General features: G+C 42.4%; 1 protein-coding gene across 4 annotated transcripts in view; it reads left to right on the top strand.

Annotated features, from left to right (window-relative positions):
• DNAH9 (dynein axonemal heavy chain 9) overlaps positions 1-27,698 on the top strand; it is a 319,243-nt gene that overhangs the window by 226,304 nt on the left and 65,241 nt on the right. For 3 of the 4 annotated variants that reach the window (XM_081027600.1, XM_081027597.1, XM_081027599.1), the window contains 5 exons: positions 4,418-4,678; positions 11,961-12,386; positions 18,942-19,061; positions 21,400-21,588; positions 24,059-24,294. In XM_081027600.1, the coding sequence (XP_080883726.1) occupies positions 4,418-4,678; positions 11,961-12,386; positions 18,942-19,061; positions 21,400-21,588; positions 24,059-24,294 (1,232 nt within the window). The remainder of the gene's footprint in view (positions 1-4,417; positions 4,679-11,960; positions 12,387-18,941; positions 19,062-21,399; positions 21,589-24,058; positions 24,295-27,698) is intronic. The other variant, XM_081027598.1, reaches the window with a different exon arrangement.

Genomic DNA, 27,698 nt, shown 5'->3' with positions numbered 1-27,698 from the left:
ACTAAATGAATCTCACAGCTCTGGCTCAGACTCCAAATTTATTTAGCCAATAATTGTAGTATTGGAAGTAGTAATGATAATGGTAATAATGACAATAATGAACAATTGTACAGGAAAGTTTATAAACCCTATATACAATTTCATGCTTAGACTCAGTGGTTATAAATGTAACTTTATTTTTCTATAACTGAATTTATTATAATTTAGCTCTGGAGCCATTTTTTTCATTTAAAAGTAAAAAGCACTTAATATTGCATTTCAGGCTGAGTTGGTCACTTCAGGTTAAAAATTTACTCAATCTTTGGAGGGCAGTCAGTTCAGAGTTCTAACTCTAACTCTGGGCTGTTTTCCTCAGAGGGCTATTTTCCTCCTCACCTCTGTGGTGGTGTCAGGTTTCAGGAAGCAGTAAATGAAACATCATGGTCGGGCCCTCCGATTCCCACTGGTTCTAATGATGGATGGCTGGTCCTGCTGGGTCTGTAGATGGCATCTCTGTCTTTACTTTATCTTCAGCTGAAGTCTTCACAGTTGGTGTAAATTGTTTTCTCTCTCTTGATACAGTCAGAGCACCCAACCCTGACTTGGGTCTCACTTCATCTCTCACTGGTATCCTCAGAACCCACTGTCGTTCTTGCTTCTGTATCTAACTCAGGTGTATTCATGAAGAAGGAGGGCTGGTAGATTGAAGAAACGATCACCAGCCTACAAGCCTACAGGCCACTGCATATAGGATTTAATCCATATGTCTGTCAATCTGGAAAGCTTTAAATTCAGTTCATTTTAGGGTTTCAAATATTCTCAGGCCACCAAATTTACCTGAAGTTGATAAGATGTATTTGTGAGGACTTTTTTAGTTGCAGTTGAAAAAAAAAGAAAAACTAACTCAAATTCAGTTAGCAACAAGAAAAGGAAATGAAAAGAAGGAAAGGACAGAAGGGGACAGGAGGAGGAAGGGAATTGAAAGGAGAGAAGAGAAGAGAAGGAGAGAGAAAATTTTTAGATTACATGATATATTTATCAAGACGATTTTGATAGCAACTAAGCAAAATCCAGCTAATAGGCAAAATAAAACAAAACAAAAAGAAATGAATTGATTCAAGTAACTGAAAAGCATGGGAGGGAGCGTAATTTGGACAGGGCAGGTGCTAGATACTCGGTAGCTGTCCCTGCTCAGGCAGGCAACCCCCATGACTCTGACAACTCAGACCCATATTCTGTCTGCTTACAATTCCAGTATAAAAAGGAGTTCCCAGTATAAAAACGAGTGCCTCTTTCCTAGTATTTTCAGCCAAGTTCCTGGGTTAATGGTCAGTGGCTCTAACTGGTCTCTTTAGGTCATTGGTTTGCCCCTAGTTGAACCAATCTCTGTGACTTAGATACTCTCATGGGCCAAAACAGCATCAAATGACAACCACTGGAGTCCACCCCACCCAAACTACAAGGACCTGGGAAGGTGGCGTTCTCCAAAGGAAAACCAACCTATGTTACCAGAACAGGGTAAAACTTTTTAGTAGGCAGGTAAACGTAACAAATATCTTCTATAAATGGCAACATCTATGTCTAACATCGAAGTCCAAATTCATATCAGGCAATATTGGTAACTACATGAACTCAGACTTAAGAAGGAGGATATCTCTAGGCCTCCAGCCCTCAGTGGAGTATTTCTTGCTGTTGATTACTGTGGGTTCTCTCTTTCTGGAACTCTAGGGAGAAGGTCCCGGGAAGCTTGGCCTCTCTTTTTAGCATCATGCACCAGATCCTTGAAGAAGGGAGGGTCTCCCTCCACAATCTTGTCATTACCTCAGTCAGTCAACATCCCCCCACTTACAATGCATGGCCGATACTCATGGGGCAAAGACTGAGGGAAAGTATTTGCGGCACCCTTCCTACCTCGGTGTGGGCGTGTCTAAGTAACAAGAGGTCCAGAGTATGGCTTGAATGCTCTAAGGCAAAAAGAGAAGAGAAAAATTTATGTAACCTATTTCAGTGTCCTGTTCTGTTACAGAAGAGCCATGATATGAACCTGAGTTAAGCCTTCTCTGTAGCATGTGGGGAATAGCCTAATTCTGACTGGCGGGACCCTCCTGCCCTCCATGTCACAGTTTAAGAGCTATAAAGTTCCCATTCACAGTGCAGGTGATTATTTACCTTGGGCCTGAGGTCATAAACCATATCTGCAATCAAAAAAACAAACAATTACAACAACAAAGAAAAAAAAACACTTCAATTTTCTCAAATCTCCCAAGATTTAAAAAGGAACAGAAAGTTACTGGTGTGTTTGCTGACTGGAGTGATTATGTGGTTCAATCATTTTGATTTACAATTGCATCTTTGTCCTTGTAGAAATAACTCTCTGCAGCTGAACAACAGGAGATGAAAATGGATTAACCTTCCAACTTGGGGATATAAGATGTATTCTAGGGAGCAGGCCTCCGTTTGAGGTTAATGCAAAGTCTCCAGTTTCTATGAATACACAAAATTAAAGAGCATTCTTTTTTTTTTCCTGCGTTCTTTTTCTTTTCTTTTGATCTGCCATGAAAAGGGAATTATCAGCAGCGTCTAAGCCTCCATTTTATATTTCCCCTTATGTATTTTGCATCATAAAGCATTTGAATCTGTTTGACGTATTCCAGGAGCTCTGAAGTAATCTTTGCTTGTCTTGTGAAATAGACTGCAGAAAAATGAGAGACAAGAGGTCATTCTGGAATATAAACTGTATGGGCTATATTGCAAATACAAATGGCTTTTTTCCTTTCCAGAAATAAATAGATGAGTCTTTGCTTTGCATGTGAAAGGGCCATAACACTGGGCCAGTGATTCTCAAACCTAAGTAAGCCCCAGAATCACCTGGAAGGCCTGTTACAACACAGATTGCCAGGCCCCACCTCCAGGATTTCTGATTCAGTCTCTGGAGAGGGCCTGAGAATCTGCATTTCTAACAAGTACCCAGGTGATACAGATGCTGCTAAATCAGAACCACCACACTCTACTGAATCAAATATGCATAGAAAACCATTCCTCTCTCGCCAGCTGATCAGAGAAATAGACAGTTCCTACCGTGTTTCCCTGAAAAAAAGACCTCACCGGACCATCAGCTCTAATGGTCTTTTGGAACAAAATTGAATATAAGATCCGGTATATTATATTATATTATATTATATTAATTATATAAAACCAGGTCTTATATAATAGTAAAATAAGACCAGATCTTATATTAATTTTTTTCTCCAAAAAACGCATAAGAGCTGATGGTCCAGCTAGGTCTTATTTTCGAGGAAACATGGTAGGTGCTGATATTCCTATTACTTCATCACTGCCTCCATAGGCACATGAATATGGAAGCTGGATAGGGAACCCAGCAGGTCTGGGCCATTGGGATGCTTGCTGTCCCACTTCAACCGGTCATCTATTTCTTGTAAGGATTGTGGAAATAAACAAAGACCAACCAAAGGCGAACAAGCAAAGGCACTTTATTCAGAGCTTACTCTCCAGGGAGTCAGCCACCATCATTTGCGTTTTGGTTGAGACACCAAGGCAGGAGAAGGAGTAGGAGAGCTTTATAGTGGGAAGAAAGGAAAGGCGTTGGGTGTGCCCCGATGGAGGCTGCTGGCCTGGGACAGCTGTGGATGGGCTCACTAGAAGTGGGGCAGCCTGTGTGATCGGTCAGGGGTGCATGTGGGACTTTCTCTGGCTGGTCCTGAGTTGGAAGCAGAGACAAAAATTAAGGAAGTTGTCAGTTATTAATCAAGTTCTGGCCATCTTGGGTCAGTTGTTAACAGAGTTTACTGTTTGTCTTCCTGGCTTGTTACCTAGATGGTAGGCTGATTTCCTACAAGTCTGCCTTACAGCAGGCTGCCATCCTGAGCTGGTTGTTGTAGGTAATGGGTTGGTTTCCTGAGCAGGCTGCTGCAGGTTGTTGGTCAGACTTCTCCATTCGTATATGGCCTGGCCACTGTCCGTTCACATACCCAGTCTCTCAGGATGCACAGTAGGTACTCACTTTTTACAACGTGCTAAATCCCTGGTATACCCCACAATGGCCAATTTCAATTACATAAAGACTAATTTTTATTAAGGGCCTACTATGTGCAACGTATTACGTTAGACACATGAAGTTTTACAAGACGTGGGCACCAATGTCAGTGAGAAGCAGCCCGAGTCAGTGGGCATCAAGGAGAAAGAAAGTCAAGGGCATGTGTTGCTTAGAATCTTCACACACTGACTGTAAAGGGGCGAGAAGAGGGAGTCTGGTGTCCCTTTCCTTTCCCAGGTCGGGGAGCTTGGTCCTGGCTGAGAGCTTAGCTTCGCACCTTGGCGTCAGGAGCCGCCATCCTTCTCTGCTCTGCAGCGTCAGGTCCCCAGGGGCCATGTCCAAAGTCCCTCTGCTCCCGATAAGCCTGGTGCTTCTGTGCGGCAGGTGGACGATCTGAAAGCCAAGCTGGCCACGCAGGAAATGGAGCTGAAGCAGAAGAACGAGGATGCCGACAAGCTGATTCAGGTGGTGGGAGTAGAGACTGCAAAGGTGAGCCGAGAGAAAGCCACGGCAGACGAGGAGGAGGAGAAGGTGGCTGTCATCATGCTGGAGGTGACGCAGAAGCAGAGGGACTGTGAGGAAGACCTGGCCAAAGCAGAGCCAGCACTCACAGCAGCCCAGGCCGCTCTCAACACCCTCAACAAGGTAGGACTGTCTGCTGAGCTTGCTTATCCCTCCGGGGAGGAGCAGATGCCTCCTCTGACCCAAAGACAGCTCGGTACCCCGATGTCCCAAAGAGATAGAAGGGCAAACGCGGAAGGGCTTCGGGTGGAATACAGCTGTCACTAGTTTATTCATTAAGCAAACAGTTATTTAAACGGCCTTGTACATCAGGCTCCACAAGCTACCCATGGAATCCCAGAGACGAGAGCTTTAGAATCAGTTGGCATAGGAAGGGCCAACTGGTCCAGCCTCCTCGTTTCACAGATGGGAAAGCCGGGGCCCAGAGAGGAGGACTCGCTTGCCTGGAGTCACAAACCTCAATATGAGAGCCAGACCTGAACTCATCTTCAGAATCCAAACCCCGAGATCTATTGCCCATGTATCCCATGGCCCTTTTACCCATTATGCACCTTTAAAGGCCCTAGGAAAATGTTTCAGATATGAGAGTGAAATAAGGTGTTGTCTCCAAAATATGAAAAAAATCTACCAAATCAAAATTAGCAAGTATTGGTTGTCAACCATTGAATGTAACTGTGTGTCAACTAGATTCAACTCATATGCGTAACCATTTGGTAAAACAAGCATGGCTTTTGAGATACAGTCATAAGGCAATTTTATTTTGGTTCTCTTGAAATTTGTTCCATGTGTTGGGGAGAGCGTGTGGTTAGCTAGTTCCTTTTATCATTTTTCACAATTAAGCTTCTTTCCCATTTGGATAACCATGGCTGAGGGGCCAAGGGAGAAAGAGAAAGAGAGGCAGACAGACTCATGTCATTGGGAGCTGGTATGGGAGAGGGACTGAAAGGCGGACCCCTTCTCCATTGGGATGCTCGCACAGGCTCTTTGGAGACCCTCCCCCGTCACTGTAATCTTTCCCCTGTAGGTTGCTTTCTCTTCCTTTTTGCAGAGTCCAGGAATTCACTTGACCCTTTACCTGGGCTTGCGGTCAAGGTCGCACACAACCTATGCCAGGTGTGCCATGCAGGCAGATTCCCTCTGTTCCAGAGGGACAGCTGTGCCTCTTTTCTGGAAACACGCTCGCAGGGTGTTCGCCCCCCAAGCAGCATATTGTCCCTAGTGACAGTGTCAGGAGGCTAGCCACCTCTTCTCACACCCTACATTTCTGGGATATATAAGTTAGGTCCCAGGCCACCGTGGTGCTCTCCAGGTGGTCTCCTTAAAGCCTCTCCCTCTAGACTTAATGTGAAAGGGCGGATGCCTCATATCCTCCCTTCAGGGCAGCATGAGTGGGACTCACCAACCGTTCTCACTAAAAATGTTCCCTTAATCTCCAAATTCCTGACTCTTTTCTACCCTCAATGCAGAGGAAGGGTTCAAGAGTGAAATCCCTGGTCTTTTGAAACCTTCTCTCATTAGCTTTGCATAGCCGTGTCACCCCTCCTTTGGGAAGGTAGTACCTGTTGCCTTAGGGCCTCAGCAAATCTGAGACTAATCTGGGTACGCTGTGAAATCCTGTTACGTATAGTTATGTGTAAATTGTATGAAATGTGAAAATAAGTTCATTTGAGTATTTGTGTGATGTAGGGGAGGGACTCCCTAAACGTAAAAGCCCCTCGGACCTACAAAGGCCTTCAGTTGCTCGCTACCCTACATCAATAGAAAACAGGATTTCTCCACTGGTAACTTTTGGGTATCATTGGGTAGACCAGGAACTGGAGGTGTAGCCCGGTTAAGGCCACCACTTCTCAGCTGGAACCTTGTAATACAGCCAGGTTAGGCTTTTCTCTGACCCCCCTATGGTGGCTTCCATTTCAACCTCTAGGCTTTTGATTAGAGTATAGGACTCCTCCCATCCCCATCATTTAGAATTCTTTCTTCTTCTGTCATGCTGTCTAAATCCTACTCATATTTCAAAATCAAACTTACATTCTAGATTAATCTCTCCCTTTCCTGATTTTTAGAACACAAAGGATGAGCCACTTAATTTATGTGCCGTCACATACTGGCTGAACTTTACTGTGTGTGGCTCTGGGAATGACTTTATCTTCTCTGAGCCTTCAGTTCCTCCTCTGTAAAGTGGAGGTAATAGTAATATAGTCCCCATTAGGTTGTTTTGAGGATTAAATGAGATAGTGTATAAAAAGTAGCTTATAGCTGGCAGCCACTCAGTAAGTGTTTGTTCTTGATGTCATTATAACCAGAGTTATCTCTTCTGTTTCCATGAAACTGGAAACAAAGTGAGCACCCATAAATACTTTTGGTTAATTTGTTGGCTGGTTAGTCAATTGATTACTAGTAGAAATAAACATATAAATATGCGATTCATGGAAGTGATAGGGTAGGATTTTGAAAATAGCACTGAATTTGAAGCCTTGATATATATCTCTGCCACAAAGGAAGTAAAACTCATTTGTAATGAGCGCCTACTATGTGCCAAGTAATATGATAGGTGCTTTCTTCTAATTAGCCGTGTAGCCTGGCACAAGTTACTGTAGTGCTTGATCCCTTGATTTCTTTTCTCTGTTACATAGAAAGGGGCAAATAAGATTTAACGGGCTCTTTATCTCACAGTCCCATCCCATCTATTAGCAAATTCTATCAATTCTACCTTCAGAGTATATCTAGAATTCAAATGCTTTCTACCATCTCTGGAGCTACCACTCTGGCCCATGATCTCTTCCCCGGATCGTTTCAACAGCCTTTCAGTCGGCCTCCCTGCTTACACCCTTGCTACAGCAATGCCTTTGCCCATTACAGCAATCTGAGTGACCTTTTAAAAATGACAGTTTGACCATACCACCCCTCTGTTCAGAATCTTCCATTGGCTTCCCATTATTCTCAGAATAAAATTGAAATCAGTAAATAAAATTCCACAGTTATCACCATGGCCCATAAGGCCCTACATGACTTTGCCCGACCTGCCTCTTCTACGGCGTCAGTTACTACTTTTTTCTTGTCACTCCACTCCACCCACACTGGCCTTCTTGCTGTGTCTCAAAGACTCCCAGCACAGACACACCCCAAGGTTTTTGAATGAGAAATTCACTCGGTATGGAACGCTCTTCTCCCAAGTATCCCGAGGGTTCTCTCCTCTACTTTCAGGTGTTCGCCTAAAAGTTACCTTATCAGCAAACAAATAATAAAAGTATTTGTTAGCTTCAGAAAAAAATGTAAGGTGCACATGAATGAAAATATAAGCCAAGGTAAACAATATCAATAATCACAATTATGTATATACTGAACGTTAACTTAAAAAGTTTATATAACTATAATGAACCATTAGGAGGGAAAGGAGGGCAGTAAAAATAACTAAATATTCACACTCTACAATAGGAAGTCACTTGACGGCATCTAAAATGAAAAAAACGTTAGCAGCATAAGTATCTTCGTTATTGATAAGGAGTGAAATGTAGAAGTAATGATGGAAGGCATTATAAGTAGTGGCTTCTGGAGAGCTGGAGTTGGAGTGTAGTGGGCATGTGTTTTGTCCTAAGCCTTGTAGTTCTATTAGAGTTTATAAATTCCGTGCATGTATCACATTAACAAAAAGAGAAACATTTTCATTTTCCATGGCTTGTGAGCTCAGATGGCATCTAACTGCCTGGCCAGGAAGAACTGGGGAAGAGAAAGCCCATAGAAGCAAGGACTGCAGGATGACCATTTTACAAGATGGAGAAGGTGGTAGAAAAGATCATCTCAGGGAGGACTGATGTCTGCAAAGACGGGTGCATGAAAGGGTGTGGTGCATCTGAGCCGTGGCTGCATGGTGGCCCCCGGGGGGGTGATATGGAAATGAGTCTCTAGAGGTGGGCTGGGCAAGATCATTACAGCACCATGGCATCACTGCCAAGTTTAACTGGGGACCAGTGTTTACAATCCACAGGTTGCCACCCATTAATGGATCTCAAAGAGCATTTTAAAAATTTAGATAGAATTGACATATAACATATTAGTCTCAATTGTACCCCATCCTGATTCAATATTTGTATACATATTGTGCAGTGATTACTACAATACGTCTAACTAACATACCTCTCACCACACGATTACAATTTTTTTCTTGTGATGAGAATCTTTAAGATCTGCTCCCTTAGCAACTTTCAAACTTGCAATACAGTATTGTTACCTATAGTGACCATGCTATACATTACATCCCCAGGACTTATTTCGCCCCCACGCCCCATCTGATGAAGCAGAATAGCTCAGACTATATGACATGTAATCAGGGAAGTATTGCTTCATGAGCCCAAGGACCCCCCCAGAGTATTCTCAGACCCTCTGCATACACAGGACTCTGATATTTAAGGACACCTTCCCCGTTTTCTCATGTTCAAAGTTAACAATGAATCTTTAATTAAAGCATAAAGAACACATACATCAGAGCTTGGTTGTGAGTCTTTGTACATTTTAAGTATCTGCTTCGGCAGTTTTCACTTTTATAGCTAAACTGAAACAAATCCAATAAAACTTTTCCTGCCGTACTTGAGGAATAGTTTTGCTTGCAATTTCATGGTTTTTTTTTTCCCCTACGAAGTTACTTGGAATTTTCTATTTGGTTGCTTTGCACTTTTTACAGGGAAATTTTTTTTATTATACAAATAGCATATAATGGCATCTTCATTGTTAAACATAATTCAAATAGTATACAATATATAGGGTAAGATATGGCGACCCTCTTTTCCACTCCAGCCCTTGTGCTTTCCCAAGAGAGGACTCCTTATCTGTGTATTCATATTTGTACACATGCACATATAAAATATATCATATTTTAAATATAAATGGATAATGCCAACTGACTTTCCTTCCTGGAACAAGACTATTTCATGCCACTATATACATTAAAACCTTACTTATTTAATGTTTTATAGTATTCCGTGTTATAATTGTACTCTATGAATTGTTTAATAATTATTGTTGAGTATTTAATTAGTTCTTTGTCTCTCCAGTATGAATATCCTTGTGCATACATCTTTGTTGCATATGTGCAAATATTTCTCTGGACCAAATAAAAAGTACACTTGTTTGGTAGAACAACATGGCAGGCTGAATAATGCCTCCTCCACCCCCCAAAATATTCACACCCTAATATCTGGAACCTGTGACTTTTACTTCGTATGGCAAAAGTGATCTTGTAGGTGTGATTAAGTTAAGGACCTTGAGCTGGAGAGGTTATCCTGGATGACCCAGGGGGCCCCTAAGTGTAATCACAAGGGCCCTTAGAAATGTTTCTTCCATCCTTGGGTTCCTGTTAGCAGTACTGTGTTACCTACCCTGAGGTGGTTGGCTTCAGGAACCTCGCCTAACTAAACAAGATTTCCCAGGGCCTTTTTATTTTGACTTATATGGAAGAAAAAGTCTCCTTTCCCGCTGGTCGCAAAGTGAAGAGTGTAGCCTGGAGCTGCCGGCACCCATTCATTCCGTTAGATGGTTCAGCATACATATTGATGAGTACTTACTGCGTGCCAGTTTCTGTTCTAGGCACTGAGGCTACAGTGGTTGACATGGGGTTCCTGTTCTCATGAAGAAGAGGAATGTGGTAATTCAACAAGGAAAAAGTGGTAATTGTTTCCGATTGCCCTGAGTTCTGTGCTCAGATAGGAAATGACTTAGAAGAGAAAGTTGGCAGGGAGAGTCTTTCTGTGTGAGGACTTTTGAATTAAGATGAGACCTTGATGAATGAGAAGGGATCAGCCATGCAAATGGTTTAGGAGGAAGTGATCCAGGCAGAGGTGCTCAGGTGGGAATGAGCTTGGCAGTCGGTGTGCTGGAAAGTGACTGGGGTTGGAGCTTAGTGGGAGATGGAGAAAGTGACCCTAGTTGAAGTCAGAGAAGTATGTCATGTTCTTTGCTACACAAGGAAACTGGTATGCAGAAAAGAAGCAGAAACAAGAAATGATCTGGAGAGTCCTGCAAACGTTCAGAATGTAGTTCCTCTCATACTTACAGCCAGCTCCAAGCCCATCCTCCCCAGATACGTGAGTCAGAAAATCCCCCTTTGTATTTCAGTTGGGTTTTCGTCACTCAACCCAAAAGAGTTGTGATCAATGTATAGATATTTATGAATGTAGAAAAGACTAGAAGGAATTACATTGAAATATTAACGAAGGTGTATCTGGGTTGTAGAATTCAATTTTCTTTTTATGCATTTTTGTGTTTTCTCAATGCAGTACATCAAACATAATTAACTTTAAACGTTTTACAGTTGTGGGGTTTTTGTTTCTGATTGGATTTTCTCATTTGCCTTCTGCCACCCAGGGGAGCCCACTGTGACAGGCACACTGGCCTGCCTCCTACATCTGTGCTGTCTCCCATTCCTGCCCTTGACAAGCTTGTCATTCATGACCCAATGTGAAAATAGTTGCAGAAGCAAACAGAGTATTTTCCTGGGTATTGCTGTTAGACGCTAGAAGAAAATCCCCCTGGCATGTAGATCTCCAGGCCCAGGAGCACCCCAAATTAATGTGGCACATGGACCTAATCTTTGAAATCAAGATTCCCCTTTTACAAAGTCAGCCTCAGAAGCAAGTGCTTTTGAGGTCATAGGCTTCTCAGTGATGGTCACAGGAAACCTGAAATCCACTTCAGATGCATTTATGACACAATTTCACTTACTGATTAATGGGTCCCCCTGCTCCCAATTTACAGATAAAAACGCTGAGGCCTGGGAAGTTTCAGTGACTTGCCAAGATCAATACTTTCAGTCATATCTTTCCAGAGCAAGTGACACTTAAGAGTATAAGGACAAACCCACGTCCAGGCAGAGGCAGCAACTGCATAGGGCTGTGCATAGCTTTTGGTCTGAATTTTCTTGGCAGAAAATGCCACTTGGCTATCAGGACAGTCAAGTGTAGTTAGAACAAGCTCATGGAACAAAGCAGTTTAATTAAAGAAAAAAAAATTAGTTGAATTACTGTGCTAGTCTCTTCAATCCAGGATGGAAATTAATTTATAATAACCTTATCTTTTATTCATGGCAAGCTGCATATCTCAGAGTATGTTGGCATTCTTATATTTCTCAGTCGAATGTGAAATAATTGTGTGTTTCTAATGGGCAGAGAGTCCGTTAAAGTGCTGGGAAAACATAGCTGAGTCTCAGCTCACCATTCAGGGAAGTCTGAAGGCCCTTGGGAGTAGCTGTGGTTTCCTTCTGATGAGTCAGGATATTTAAAATTCAGAGGGCTGCTGCAGGCTTCAAAGCAGCCCTTTCAGATTAATCACTCCAGAGCCTAACTCCATCAGTGGCCAAGGACAAAGGAAGCCCATTCATTTTCCTCTAACAGCCTCCTTCCTCGTCTTTCCTCAGACCAACCTGACAGAGCTGAAGTCCTTTGGTTCTCCACCCCTGGCTGTCAGCAAAGTTAGTGCTGCCGTGATGGCGCTCATGGCGCCTGGGGGAAAGGTGCCCAAGGACCGGAGCTGGAAGGCCGCTAAGGTCGCCATGGCCAAAGTGGATGGTTTCCTGGACTCCTTGATCAACTTTGACAAAGAGAGCATTCACGAGAACTGCCTCAAAGCCATCAGGCCATATCTGCAGGATCCCGAGTTCAATCCGGAGTTTGTGGCCACCAAGTCCTCTGCGGCTGCAGGCTTGTGCTCCTGGGTCATAAACATTGTGAGGTTCTACGAGGTGTTCTGTGATGTGGAACCCAAGCGCCAAGCATTGAGCAAAGCCACCTCGGACCTCGCAGCTGCCCAAGAGAAGCTGGCAGCTGTTAAAGCCAAGGTCACGGTAAGCGAAGCCAGAGCCCCCTGACCCTGCGGGGTAGCTTCTAATACAAACACTCTCCACCATTTCCCAGGGCCTAGTGTCCCGATTTTTAAAGAGAAGCGGGAAAAACCAGATTGTCATGCAAAATCTCCAGATTTTTCAATAGAGGCAACTTTTTACATTTCTCTCTCAAACACTGTATAGTCCGAACAGGATAAATCCACTGGACCACTGGTTAATGTTTTGCCCCTATTTTTTTTTCTCCCTTTCTTCTGAGGAAGGAAAAGATGACAGATAGATGAACAATGTTATCCACGCAGCCAACTGTTATCTCATTGGCTACAAATGCATTTAGCATTTTTGACACATCTGGTAGTTAAGAATAAAAGCTCAAAACTTTGAGATTCCTTTTTTCCGTTGAAATGTAGGTTTTAGCCACCGGACCTCATTTTGTGCACCTATTATCTTCAGTTCTGGCCAACCGTCCTCCTGTATCCCTCTCAGCAGTGCAGACATGTGGGGCTGCTGGACACGTTTTATGTTATTTGATTGTTTTATGAAGGCTTTTAAAAGTAAATAGTATATTGTGGTTTGCAAGATGGTCTCTTGACCATGAATATAAATCTGTGAGGGTTATTGGTTTTTATTAACCTCTTAATATTTGATTATATCAGTCTCACCCAGGATTGGGGGTGGGGATAGTCTTGTGTTCACACCTATTTCAGAGGGATTTCCCTTAAAACTCACCTTTGCTGTTAAAATGGATACTACCAACGTGAGAAGTAGAAATCAGAGCCCTGTAGGATGGCATAGCAGCTAAAAATCCATCGTCAGGCCTCACTTCCAGTCCAAGCTATAATGTTTCCTGATATGTGACCTTTGGAAAGGTCTTTATAATTCCTGCACTTCAGTTTCCTGGAGTAAAATGGATGCAGTGATATCACCGCTCATTCAGGGACAGAATGCATATAGTATAAAGCACAGTCCTAGAGCCTGGCACATAGTAACACCATGAGCTGCTGCCAGGACAGAGGTGACAGCGGTGGTTCTCATGACCATTACAGCTTTACCTCTACTCTCCTCCTGCTCCCTGTCCTCCTTCTTGGGCTACGTGTGCTCTCACAGGCACTTCCAAGTCCTGGTCATCAGTCACTACTATGATAAAGTTCAATCCAAAACCTTTCCCGGGTCTTTCCTATCCACACATGCATTCCAGGCCAATAAGATTCTTTTTTTTAAGTTTATTGGGGTGACAATTGTTAGTAAAGTTACATAGATTTCAGGTGCATAATTCTGTATTATATCATCTATATATCACATTGTGTGTTCACCACTGAGTCAGTTCTCCTTCCATCACCATATATTTGATCCCTTTTACCCTCATCTACCACCCCCCTCCCTCGTTACCCTCTGGTAACCACTAAACTATTGTCTGTGTCTATGAGTTTTTGTTTCTTTATTTGTTTGTCTTGTTCCTTTGTTGTTTTCAGTTTTATACCCCACATATCAGTGAAATCATATGGTTCTCAACGTTTTCTGTCTGACTTATTTCACTCAGCATAATAACCTCAAGATCCATCCATGTTGTCGCAAGTGGCACTATTTCATCTTTTCTTATGGCAGAATAGTATTCCATTATGTATATATAACATATTTTCTTTATCCAATCATCTATCAAAGGACACTTTGGTTGTTTCCATGTCTTGGCCACTGTAAATAAAGCTTTAGTGAACATCAGGAGCACATATATCTTTACGGATAAATGTTGTCAGATTTTTGGGGTAGATACCCAGGAGAGCGATTGCTGGGTCATATGGTAATTCTATTCGTAATTTCTTGAGGAACCTCCACACTGCCTTCCATAGCTGCTGCACCAGTCTGCATTCCCACCAACAGTGTATGAGGCTTCCTATTTCTCCACAGGCCAGTAAGATTCTTGCTGCAGCTTTCTCATGAGGATGAAAAGGGTTTGACTAAATGTGAAACGTGAGTGTAGACATGCCGCACACTTCATGTCATGGGTTTATTGACTGATACATTAACTTCTATGGCTAAAGGCGCTAGTTCAAAGGTCACTGCAACCAATCTCTCTATAAAGAAAAGGTACTTTCTGGTAAAGCAACGAATCCTCTCTCAGTATGTTTGCTTTATAAATCCAGTTGTTCATGGGCCAATTTACTTAAAACAAGAGATGACTGTCATAACAGTGGCCCTCTTCAAAGAACACCAAATGCAAAATGCCATACCATCCCCAAGACTGCTTTTTGCGGGAAATACCTCCTGATAATTTCCTTATTCTCTCAGAATAGAGTTACAAGAACTACGTTTTCAAAGATCTCTTTACTCAAGTTATTTTAACTGAAGGAACATTTGGTGCAAAGGGAATGTTTTCAAATGTTTATACCTTGTCAGTAGCCAACATTCACATGATGGGCCCACTCAACCTGTGAAAGCAATAAGAATATTTTAAAATACTTGGCTACCTTTCGAAGACACTTCTTTTCTGCCAAAATAGTTTTTGGGGAAAAAAAATTGTTCTTGCTTTTAACAACCTGCTCCCCATCTTTTGCTTATTTGCATGTCCATCAACCTCCCAAGAGTTTGAACTCTCCCCCACCAATAACAGAGGAGACATGCTAACTGACACCCCTCTCCAACATGCAGGCTCCCCCAGGGCACGGCAGTTCTTCCCTATGCACCCCTGGGGCCATTGCCAGCCTTCTCCAGTTGCGCCCCATCCCAAGCTTTTTTTTTAAGATTTTAGGATAACTCCAAGTAAATTTTATAGTCAAGATGCATAAAGTGAAAAACCATATTTCAAAACAAATTATACAATATAATTTCAATTTGATTATACCTATAATTATAATGCATTGAAGTATGAATAGAAGTGGTTATCTCTGGGTGATAGACTTTAAATGGTATTTGTTTATCTGTATTTTCTTTTTTTTATAATGAACATACTGTATGTTAATGTTATAATTCATAAAAATAATAGTAATGAAAACAAGTAACACATTTTCATTGAGCATATACTCACCACAAGTAAAATATCAAATAGTAGAGAAGGGTTTCTAATGAGAAACAGCAATCTCCTGCCCTTTCAATTATTTTGTCTGTTTGTTGATGCCACTCAGAGCTTGCTATCTAGTGGCTTAAATGTGTTTTATGTGGCTCACACATAGTGTTTGAAAACAACTTCATTAATGCCAATATTTAAAACAATAGAAGCCTCTTGTAAAACTCTGAGTTCTGGCCAGTCTTACAATAATCAGAAGAGTCCGAAATATCATTACCTGACCCTGGAGTTAAGTAGTAGCTTCCCATTCAAGCAGGCAGTTCTACCAGAGTCCCCATATTCCTCTTCTTTTCAACACCAGACTCACCTGACCGGTTTACATTGCCTTCCTGGCCTCTGCTCCTTACAGTTTCTGACTTCCGTCTGTGAACTGCACTGGCGTCCCTATTCTTGATGCTTCTTATTCAGGCAGCCAGCTTTCTGCTAGATAAGGCTCAAAGACGTTCATCTCCATGCCTTCCCCATAACGTTATGGCAACTATTTTTAGTTGATGTAACCTTTATTTCTTGTTCCATCACATAGAGGCAGCATCCTTGGAGCCCTCAGTTTTCAAGATGAAGTCTTTACTCTTTCCTTCAGCTCTCCTCCCTACCTCCCGCCTCCCAACTTTTCTTGTCATTACTTATCCTTACTGTTGCTTTTTAATCACCAAGACTGAAAATACCTACATTCTGCTCTGTAACCAAAATTAAGTATCCCCTCACAGATTCAAAAAGTTGAAAAATCAGTAAATTCCATTTATGTCCTGTGAACATGTCTGTGTTGTTCATATTAGATTTTAAGTGGCGCACCATAATTACATTGCCCTTCTTGTACAATGTTTTTCCCACCCTTGAGTTTCTGCTTTCCTTTATTTCTCTTTCATTAGTTCCTTTTGCATAGCCTCAATTACTTTTTTTAATTTTTTAATTTTTCCATTACTTTCATGTGTACAAAACAACATAGTGATTGGACATTTACACCCCTCTCCAAGTGATACCCCCCAACAAGTCTACTACCCATCTGACACCATACATAGCTATTAAAATACCATTGACTGTATTCCCTATGCTGTACTGTACATTCCTATGCTGTACTGTATATTTTAATTATAGTTGACTGCGTCTAATCCAGCGTTCATTCTATCAAGTCACCCTTTGCCCCCAAGACGTTTCTCCCTTATCCTTGATTCACAGCTCTAATCAGTGTTAACATATATCACTGCTTTCTTGGGTTGGTTCCAATGACTTTGGGACCCTAGGTCTTCTCCTTTCTTGATGTCTTCTCCTGTTTTGCTCATTCTTAAGAAATTTTAAGTAAGAAGTAAATTTTCTGAATAGTTCCAGTCTGAAAATGTCTTTATTTGTCAACTAAACTGACAATTTTGCTGAGTATTGAATTCTAATTGCTGTTTTTTCCCCCTTAGAACACTGAATGTTTTGTTTATCCTCTAATCTAGTGAGGTCTGATGAACAGTCAGGGTCCCATTCCTTTGTGGAGGCACTATATTTATCTTTTTGAAAGCCGTTCAATTTTTTTTTTCCCTTGGTGTCTGAAACTTTACATTGATATGCTTAGCCGCCATCCTGTTTTCATTCATTGTACTTGGCACATAGAGACTTTTCTTCAGCTCTAAAAAATTACTTTGTGTTATGTTTTCGGTAATCTCCCTTCTGTCTCCTTTTTAATTTCATTTTCTGGAACATGTATGGGTTAGATGTTAGACCTTCTGATGGGTCTTCTATTTTCTGTAATCTTTTTGACACTTTGTTTTCTTATGTTTTCTAGATTTCCTCAAATTCATCTTTTAACCCATCCCTTGAATTTATTATTTTTTACATTAACAATAATGATAATTTCCACATAGTTTTTTGTTCTCTATTCATTTTACTATCATCCTCTTCATGTTTTATGAATGAAACATCATGAATCTCTACAAGAAACTAATTATAAAGGGTTTTATGCTTTGTTGTTGTTTTTATGAGTGAAGTTATCTCTTTTCCCCAGGTCATTTTTTCCTTCTTGTTTACCTTAACCTAGACTTTTTATCAAATCTCTTCTTGTCCTTTCATGTTTAAAAGAATAGTGATCAAACACTGATTATAGCTGTGCAGGCAAGGGCAGAGCTGGTTCACTGGCAGAATTTGCTTTCAAGATCAGATGTGTTATTCTAGATACATCCTAAATACCAGAACGTGTTGTCGTTTCTCTGCCACTACTGACTCTCCTGCCTGGTGACATAGATGCCTGGTGGCACTGCGTGCTGGGCATGGAAATGGAGATGTGGGGTGGGGATTAATAGGCTTCCAATTAACCCTCCTATTTTCAGCATTCCCTGCTCACACCTGACAGTTCCAAGTCCCCCCCGGGTACATGGGGCTCTGCAGGGCTGATCAGCTTCCTCTTTGGTGAACTGAGGCCAACTCTAGGTTGCAGCTGCCTCTGCCCTGCTCTGGCTGTTTCCACTCCTCTGTCAGTGAGGTCATCCATAAATCTATTAGAATCCCTCACCCTCCAATGGCCCTCAACATTTGCTTGGTATTGTGAGCTTATGCTTTTCAAATTGCTTCACAGTCATTTTAGACAAATCTTGGGAAGAAGAGGAAATACATGAGTGTGGCCAGTCTACCATCATTAATTAGATGCCTTGCCACCTGCTTTTCAAACTGTCTGGCCCTTAATTCATTTCTCTTGTGACTTGGTCACGGCCAACAGAGCAGCCGGAACCCGGGTTACTGCATAGACATAAGATGCATTGGGAGGCATCTGCCGTGTGTCCGTGTGTCTTTGTGCATGCAGATATGTCATCTGGGGGCAACAAAAGCCGCGTGCTTCCGTTCTAAGTTCTTAATCAATTTAGAAAGAATTTGAAACCATGTCTTTTAAAAAAATGTTCCTATACTTTGGGATAATGGAAGAGAATAGACGAGGTTAAGTAAAAGTGATCTTGTGCTCCTTAGACCTTAAAGCACGGGGAGGACTTGGGTTGCAGACAGACCAGTCCCAAACTGCAGACCTGCCTCCGCAGCCACTGTCAGTGTCCCTCTAAAGCCTCCCTGGTATCTTTCTGACCATTTTCAGGCCCTCCAGCCTTTGATGTGCTGTTGTTTCTACTGGCAGCACCTGCACCTTTTTGGCAGGCTACTGGAACCCGTTTTTCCTGAACACAAGGAAGAACAGAATGTATGCACCCTCCCTCCATGTCTGTCACGCCTCCTGGCCCTGAAGCAATGGCTGAGGTGCTGAAGCAATAGGGAACCTCAGCTCTCTCCTTGGGTCAGGACTGCCCTGGACTTCTGCACCCTCTCCCCGCGGGACCTGGCTGAAGTCCTCACTGGGACTCTGCCTGAGATCGCCCCTAATCTGCCTTCCTTCTCTGCCCTGTTCTGCCCTCCCCGGCCCCTTCCTACACCCACGGGGGCTTCCTTACAAACTGCTTACACATGAATCCTGTCTCAGCAGCACTGAGGTGACTGGGCTGGAATTACTGACAGACCTCGTGTTCCTTTCTGAACAGCACCTTAATGAAAACCTGGCCAAACTCACAGCCAAGTTTGAGAAAGCCACGGCAGACAAACTCAAATGTCAGCAAGAAGCTGAAGTGACAGCAGGCACCATCGCCCTTGCAAATCGCCTGGTGAGTGTGAGCCTCCAAAGCCATCGAGCTTTAATGATATTAGCAGAACTTGTCAAGTGCTGCAGAGGTGCCAAATTGTTGAGCACAACTCAGCACTGCTTTGACTGGGGTGGGGGTGGAATATTAAAATGGGCTGGGATGCTGGGACTGATTCCTGAGAAAAGTGTCAGTGTGCCCCCTGGTCTGGTCACAGTTTTCCTGCAGAGATGGTTGGGAGGATGGGAACCCTGGCTCATCAGGCAGCCCATGCCAGATGGGACATGCTGACATGTATGTATAGCGACCAGAAGAAGAGTTAAAGGACGAGCCAGCATTTGATAAAGTCTGAAGATGTTACTCATGTAATGTTTGATAACAAGGGTGTGGCCAGGCTTAGGAACTGAGATAGAAGTAGAAAAGCATGCGACTTATTGACCCTGAGCATTTCTGAACATGACCTTACCTATATTCAAGTACACACACACACACACACACACACACACACAAACGGCCTCTGGCCTCCCTGAAAAAATAAATCTGAGGGTCGGAACAGGGTGCTTGTGTAATGTTCTGTTGTTGCATATCAAATTACTCCAAAATGTAGAGATTTAACAAAATTCATTAAATCGCACGAGTGTTTGGGTCAGGAATTTGGGCAAGGTTCATCTCACGGGTCATTCTGCTCGGTGTGGTGCCCACAGGGCCACATGGCTTTATTCAGCAGGTGGCTGCGCTGGTTTGAAGGGTCCAAAACAACATCCTTCACGCGCACCTTGTCAGTGATGGCTTCAAGAGTGGGCTCTGCTGGGACCCTCTCCCTCTCAGTGTAGTCTCAGGTCTCTCCAGCAGGGTCGTCAAACATCTTACAAGGTGACTCAGGGTTTCCAGAGCAAGTGATCCAAGAGACAGGAAGTGGAAGGTTCCAGTCTCTTAAGGCCTGGGACCGAAAGCCAGTATGAGGCCACTTCCAGTGTGTTCTGTTGGTCAAAGTAGTCGCAGACATCAAGTCTTGGTGAGAGGAGCCTCAAAGAATGCATAGCCTTATTGAACCCCCCATGCTTATGCCTCATCATAAGTCAGCTGAGATCTTGCAAAGCGGTATCTGCTGCATGTGATTTCTCTTCAGTCAAAGAGCCCTTACAGCACCTTCATCAGCGATGAAGGGAGGTGGAACCCATACCTTCTAACATTTATTCCAGCCACAGTTATTCATATCACAAAGCCAGATTTTGTAGAGTCACACCAATCCCTGAGCTGAGCTGTGCTTTAGTGAAGAGAGGATATGCCACAGGCATGTGTCTGCGCAGTTATCTGTCCAGCCAGCTGCTGCACAGCTTTGAGATGATCGGTTTAGCGGAACAGTTTGTTTTAGAGACAGCTCCTCTGCAAACGTGCAAGAAGTGGTCCCGGCCACTTAGCTGGCCTGTCTTCTGTTCAGTTCCGTTTAGTTTCCAGAACTTAGCAAAGGCTTCACAGCCCGGCTGGAGCATTTTCTGAGTTAGTGCTCATGGGAGGCAGTGGGGTACTCTGCTCCACGAGTCCGGATGCACGGACCTAGAGGTTCTGGCAAGATACTTCACCTTTTTGGTCTTCATCTGTGTAATCTAAACATGGATGTGGGGATAGTTGGGTTGGCCAATCCCTAAGATCTCCACCAGCTCTGGCATTCTACGCTGCTGTCTTTCAAGGAAGAAAACAGGATAAATCATAACACAGAAGCTAACTTCCACCATACACCTAACAGTTCTCTGTAGAAAGAATGTGTGTGCTCCCCAGAGAAGGGTGCCCCCAGAATGGTGTGGCGTACCAAAGCGGGTCGGGCAGAATGAGGATGTGTTCTGCAGTCTTGCTCCTTGGTACACACCCATGTTTCAGTACCTCCAACCCTGTGTCTTAATTACCATGTCTGTCTCCCCACCCACTGTGAGTTATTTATAGCACGTGAAATTGCTTTTATTTATTTTCATATCCCAGCATTTGGAGAGGTGACGGGAGAGTGCATAATTTTCTAACAGGTCTTGCGTACAGGGTACTGTGCTAAGTGACTAACATCCACAGTCACATTTAATCCTTTCACGGTGGGTGGTATTCATCTCCACATCTATAAAGGGCCGAGCCTAGAAGCCTGCGTTCAAAACCTGTCATCTCTCCACAGCCCACCTGGATAGCCCAGCACAGGTGTTTATTTATAGAAATGTGTGCTGCAGCCAGTACAGATCCCCAGTGACCAGAAGGGCACATAAGTGATGTCCCGCGTCTTCTGCTATGAAACGTATACTCTGTGCTTTCCGAGACGGACTCCATGGCTCTCTGCAGCCTGCTGTATAATAAGGTTTCTCTCTGGTCTTTGACATGCTAGGTGGGAGGGCTTGCTTCTGAAAACGTGAGGTGGGCAGAAGCTGTGCAGAACTTCAAACAACAGGAAAGGAAGTTATGTGGAGACATTTTACTTATTACGGCCTTCATTTCGTACCTCGGCTTCTTTACAAAGAAATACCGGCAGAACCTCATGGACGGAACCTGGAGACCCTACCTGAGCCAGCTGAAAGTACGTACAGCCAGAATTTCTCCTGCCCACAGCCCGTGGGTACCCAGCCCGTGGGTCCCAGTGAGTTCACACGACAGCAGTAACCCAAGTCTTCTAGTCCCTTCGCGCATACTTTCTCCCCACCCGCCGAGCATCCCCTAATGACCTCTGGGGTCCAGGAGTGACACATGTGCACCCATGTTCTTCCACTCTGCCCCCCCTTACTGTCCCCCACCCTCTGGGCCACCTGAGGACAGCATCGCTCTTCCTATGGGGCTCTCCATGGGAAGTCTTGCCCACTGCCAAGCAGGCTGCATCCTGGCGTGCCTCCAAATGATGAAGCCTGAGCAGCACCAAGACCACCCTGTGTTTCCCTCCAAACTCACTGCTCTTGAACCAGACTTGAGAGTAGCAGCAGAGGCACATGGCCCCTTTCCCAGATTCTGCGATGTACCTTGTTCCGGGGCCCCAAAGCTGCACGGTGTGTGTCTGTGGTCCACAAACAGACCCTCTTCTGAAAACTTCATCTCCTCCTGTGTCCTCTGTGTACCCAGCTTGTTCTCTTAGCGTACGTCAGTCCAGTTTTTTTCCAGCTCCTTTCTCTACACTGATATGACGAAGCGGGAAAATGCTGGTTCCTAACTGAAGGGGGTTCAGGTTTGTGTCTGGAGCCCATAGTCAGAAAAATACCTCATGTTACTTTGACACACACTTCAACATCACTCAGATTCTTCAATCCACAAATATTCACTGAGGATTGATTCAGCGTGTCCTACGACTTCACGAGGCAGGAGCTGCAAAAGACATTCAGACCAGAATGCCTGCAGGAAATTCACTGTCCAGTGGAAGAGATTGGGTTCATAACCAGCAGCCATAGTAAGAGCACACAAAGTGAGGGTTTTATTCCAAAATTCATCGGCACATGTCTCCTTTGAACACAAAACCCACGTTGTCGACTAATGGTTGCTTTCACACATTGGCTCATAAAATCTCACCGGATAATTTTTTGAACAGTGGTTTAAAAACTCTGACAGTATCAGGAAATGAACAAAAAATAAAGCTGGTGTTTATTTATCTTGAATACTTGTGGAAAAGGAAACTGCTGAAAAGATGATCGCTAACTGAGTGGACAAAGATAAGGAGTTCAGTGGTGTAGTGAGGATCGTTCTGGCTTTGTTTGGGGTTTTTATGCATTTTTTATGCCATGGACCATTTTGGCAGTCTGGTAAAAATCTATGGATCCCTTCTCACAATAATAGTTTTAGTGCATAAAATATAATGCCTAAGATTACAAAGGAAAACAACTCTATATAAATACATTTCTGATCCCAGGATAAGAACCTTCAGGGGCAGGTTTCCCTTTCGATGCTTGTGGGATAGCACTGGCCATTTGTAAACTTAATAGTTGTGATTAAAGGGACAGGAGGTGGTTTGGAGAGATTTTCCTGAGGTAACTGGGAAGACAGAGTGCAGAGAAACAGAGAGACAGGGGTTAAAGGGCACATGGATGAACCTTGTAAACATTCTGCTAAGTGGAAGTATCCAGACACAAAAGGTCATATATTGTATGATTCCATTTATGTGGACTATCCAGAATAGGTAAATCCATAGGGAAGGAAAGCAGAACAGTGGTTGCTAAGAGCTGGCGGTAGGAGAGAACGGAAATTGACTACTAATGGGTATGCGTTTCCTTTTGGGGTGATGAAAATGTTTCAGAACTAGATAGAGCTGATGGTTGCACAACACCGTAAATATTACTTCAATTTTTTTTTTTAAAGTGTGTGTCTACAGTGAAAAGTTTGACTTGTACAAGAATGACACCAGCTGAGAGAGGTCGGCAGAGACAGACAAGGAAGGGTCTGGTGCACACACAGGGCCGGGAAGGGAAACAGGCCATGAGAGACACACTTGGGGCTGGTGGTTTGCTCACCAGCTTCCCAGTGGGGGAGTTTGCAGGAAGAAGTCATGCGAGCAGCCTGGGAGTGGAGTGTTCTGGGCAGGCAGACAGATAAACAGCTCCAGTTCTTTGCATCAGCAAGTGGTGAAGTAGATGAGAGAGAGGTTGGTGTACGCTGGCGCAGGCAGGAGAAAGCCACATACACGTGGGGCCTGGCTCCTGAAGCATGCACAAGAAACACAGAAACGCCATGGAGAGGTGGCCCTGTCCACATGGGTGAGGGTGTAGAAGAGCCTATTGGTTAAAAACTAAATAATCTACGGTAGAAATCTGATTTAGGTGAATATACTGAAGAGAAAAGGGTTACACAGGCTGAATGTCTGCTGTTGTGCATCACAGAAGAGAAAAAAAGACTCTTAGGACTTGCAAAAACCTGCTTCCAGAAATAATTACACAGCCCGGAAAACAATCGTCAGTGGGATTCTGATCTTGCTCTCAGGGAGGCGTGTCACGGTAGTGAGCTGCTGTGTATCCCACCCCAGCTGAGAAAGCATGCTTCCATTCTGAGAGTGGGTGACATTTCTCCATCATCAGGTTCCCATCCCAGTCACCCCCACCCTGGATCCCCTGAGGATACTGACGGATGATGCCGACGTGGCCGCCTGGCAGAACGAGGGCCTCCCTGCAGACCGCGTGTCCGTGGAGAACGCCACCATCCTCACCAACTGCGAGCGCTGGCCGCTCATTGTTGACCCTCAGCTGCAAGGCATCAAATGGATCAAGAACACATATGGCGAAGCCCTCCGGGTCACCCAGATTGGTCAGAAGGGGTAAGTGGCTTAGCACAAAAGGCCTCACTTTTACCGTTTGTGCAGAGAAAACTAAACTGTTACGAGCAGATCTTAAGCCCCAGTGGATTGTTTCTACCCTCCTGGTCCCTCCGGGAGGTATCTCATGTTCCTCCTCCCATTTTAGGATACACCTCGTTGCAAGATGCTTGAGGACTGAGTCTCTGCTTGTCTTTCTCGTTAGAAACCACGTGTACCAGCCTCCTGGCGCATTCAGGAGTCCTTGCTGTACGGTGCCTGGCATGCCTCCTTTCGTCTCTCCTTTGACACTTCCTGCCCCCCCATACATCACAGTCCATTGTCACACAACTCTGTGTTTTACGTCTTCCTCACATTGAGCCCAAAACTGCCTCCCTTAGCTCTTTCCTGCCCATGGTTCCGACCCCTGCCCCTGAGCCACATTGAACAAACTTAAGCTCTCTTTCTCCTGAGGCACAATTGGACATTTGCAGTTGGATGCATGCTGTCGAGTTAGTTATGAAAAATTCAGAGCCCTTTGTACCTGCCATGCGGCTTTGTACATATAAGATGAGGGAGTGACTGCACAAAGGGACGTGCAGAGAATATCTGTCAGCACCCACCACACTTCACAGGCCCAGGCCTCAGTATCTCTCACCGCATTGCTGCATGAACTCTGGTACAACTTAGCTCTGTAGTTTCGGTACTCAATTCATATTCTGTGCATTAGGATACATGAAAAAAATAGGATGGGGCCATGAGGGAGGGGGAGTGTGTCAGGGATCATGAATTAGGGGTTTGAGATGTGCCGGTCTTGGTGTTAGGAGTTTTATTTCAAATGTTTTTTTAATCCACACAACATAGAAGGTTAGTGTTACTGGTAACCATTTCACATTTGAGGAAATTGAGGTTTACAGAAGTAATTTCCCCATGAGTACACAGTTTTAAAAGTGATGGATATTTGTGCACCCATGTTCATCATTTACAAGAGCCAAAATGTGGAAGCAATCCAAGTGTCCCTCAACAAATGAATGGATAAACAAAACGTGGTGTATACATACAGTGGAATTTATTCAACCTTAAAAAAGAATAGAATTATGACACATGCTACCACATGGATGAATCTTGAGGACCTTGTGCTAAGTGAAATGAGCCAGTCACCAAAGGACAAATACTGCAAAATTCCACTTCTATGAAGTACTTAGAGTAGTCACATTCATAGAGACAGAAAGTAGAATGGTGGTTCCAGAGAATGGGGTAAGGGAAATGAGGAATTATTATTTAAAGGATACTGGTTTCAGTTTTGCAAGATGAAAAGAACTCTAGAGAGAAGTGGTGGTAATGGTAGCACAATAATGTGAATGTACCGTGTTTCCCCAAAAATAAGACTTAGCTGGACCTTCAGTTCTAATGCGTCTTTTGGAGCAAAAATTAATATAAGACCCGGTCTTATTTTAATATAATATAAGTCTTATATTAAAACAAGACTGGGTATAATATAATATAATATAATATAATAAATATAATATAATATATAATATAATATCTAGGTCTAATATAATATAACATGATATAAGATAGGGTCTTATATTAATTTTTTCTCCAAAAGACACATTAGACCTTATGGTCCAGCCAGGTTTTATTTTTGGGGAAACATGGTGCTTAATGCCACTGAACTTTACACTGAAAAATGGTTAAGAAGGTAGATTTTCTGTTATGTATATTTTACCACAATTAAAAATCTTTTTTTTTTTTTTACATGGATGGAGGTAGTGTTTGAACCAAGGTGATCGTCACTTAGAAACCCAAGTTTTATCCACTCTAACACATAGCCCGAAGAGAGGTTTGCTGCTCTGGTCATATGTCTTAAACATACTTGTCCAGAGGTCCACCTCAGCCATGGTTGTTTAAATCTAACATGCAATGTTACAAAAATAGTTAAACAAAACAAATATTGAGTACCAGAATGAATACTTTCTTAGAGCAAACTTTGATGAGAAGTGACATGATACGTTTTTATCTGTATCATCAGTCACAAGTAATCTAATCCTAGCCTTTTCCCGAAACTTTGGTTGAAGTATTCTTTTCTAACTGAACAATAACTACATTTTAGAAAGAAGTGTTTGTTCTTTTTGCTCATTACTATGTTCCTAATAAACCAAAAACAGTGCCTGACATGTAGTAGGCCCTCAATAAATATCTGTGCAATGAATTCTGCGTTCATATCCATTGACTACTTCTCTTTTAGATGGTTTTTGTTATTTGAATCAAAATATTATATATAGAATGTGTTAAGACTCTTTAGTCTTTATCATATGAATAGACATTTATTTGAGTGTCATTTGCCTTTTAATTTTATTTATGGGGTTTGACCTACTACAGTGTATGTCAAACTAAACATAAAATAAAACACAGTCTATTTTATTTTTTTAAATTTGGTCAGACTTGTCACCCATTTCTTCTATAGATCATGCTCAGAAAAGTGTTTTTCTTTCCAGACCTTATGTAAATATTTGCCTAGGTTTTTCAGTTTTTTATGGGTTTTCTTTTTACATTGAAATCCAATCACCTCAAAAATATTTTCGGGTACTGTACTCATATAAGGTACAGACCTAATTTTCATCTTTCAAGTGGTTAGTCATTTTCCAATACCATTTATTAAATTCTCCATCCTTTTCCCAATTAATTACAGATGACATTTTACTCCACATTAAATTATCTTATTAAATAGAATCTTTATTCCTTTCTATTTATATATTACTATACCAGCCTTTAATTAATTATTTTTATATTTAGTTATATGTATTATGGTATTTCTCATCACAAAAGTAATATATCATCATAGTAATAATAAAAGTGTTTACCAAAAAACACATAGAAAAATGTTTTAAAACTCCTATAATCCATTATTCATAGAAAAGCATCGCTAACTTTTTAGCATATGATATCCTTTAAGACTTCTTTCTACATATCTGTATTGTTGAAGTTATATAAAATATTTTAGTATTAGCTTATATGAGTTTCTCCTCCTTTTTACTATCATTTTTTATTCACCCTCATTTTTTTTTTTTAGTTTAACTTTTAAGATTTTGGTCAAGGTCTATGAAGTTATTATTAAAATTTTAATTGGAATTACATCAAACTTATAAATCTATTTAGGGAAAATCAAGATTTTAACATGTTTATTCTACATAACATTGAAAATTTTTAAATAACCTAGATTTTGGTAACTGATTGTAAATAAATTAAGATGTATCAACATGATCTAATACCCAGTTATATAAAAATTGTTATAAAAGAATAATGACATGGGAAAATGTTTATGATAAATTTTATGTACAAAAAAACCAGCTTATAAAATAAATATGCTCTATAAGTCCAATAATAAATCAATATAAATGCAAATATAAATAAATATACAAATAATA

Source organism: Rhinolophus hipposideros (genome assembly GCF_964194185.1).
Source record: "Rhinolophus hipposideros genome assembly, chromosome: 20".
In the NCBI taxonomy this organism is placed as follows: Eukaryota; Metazoa; Chordata; class Mammalia; order Chiroptera; family Rhinolophidae; genus Rhinolophus; species Rhinolophus hipposideros.
This window is presented reverse-complemented; position numbering and strand designations above follow the sequence as displayed.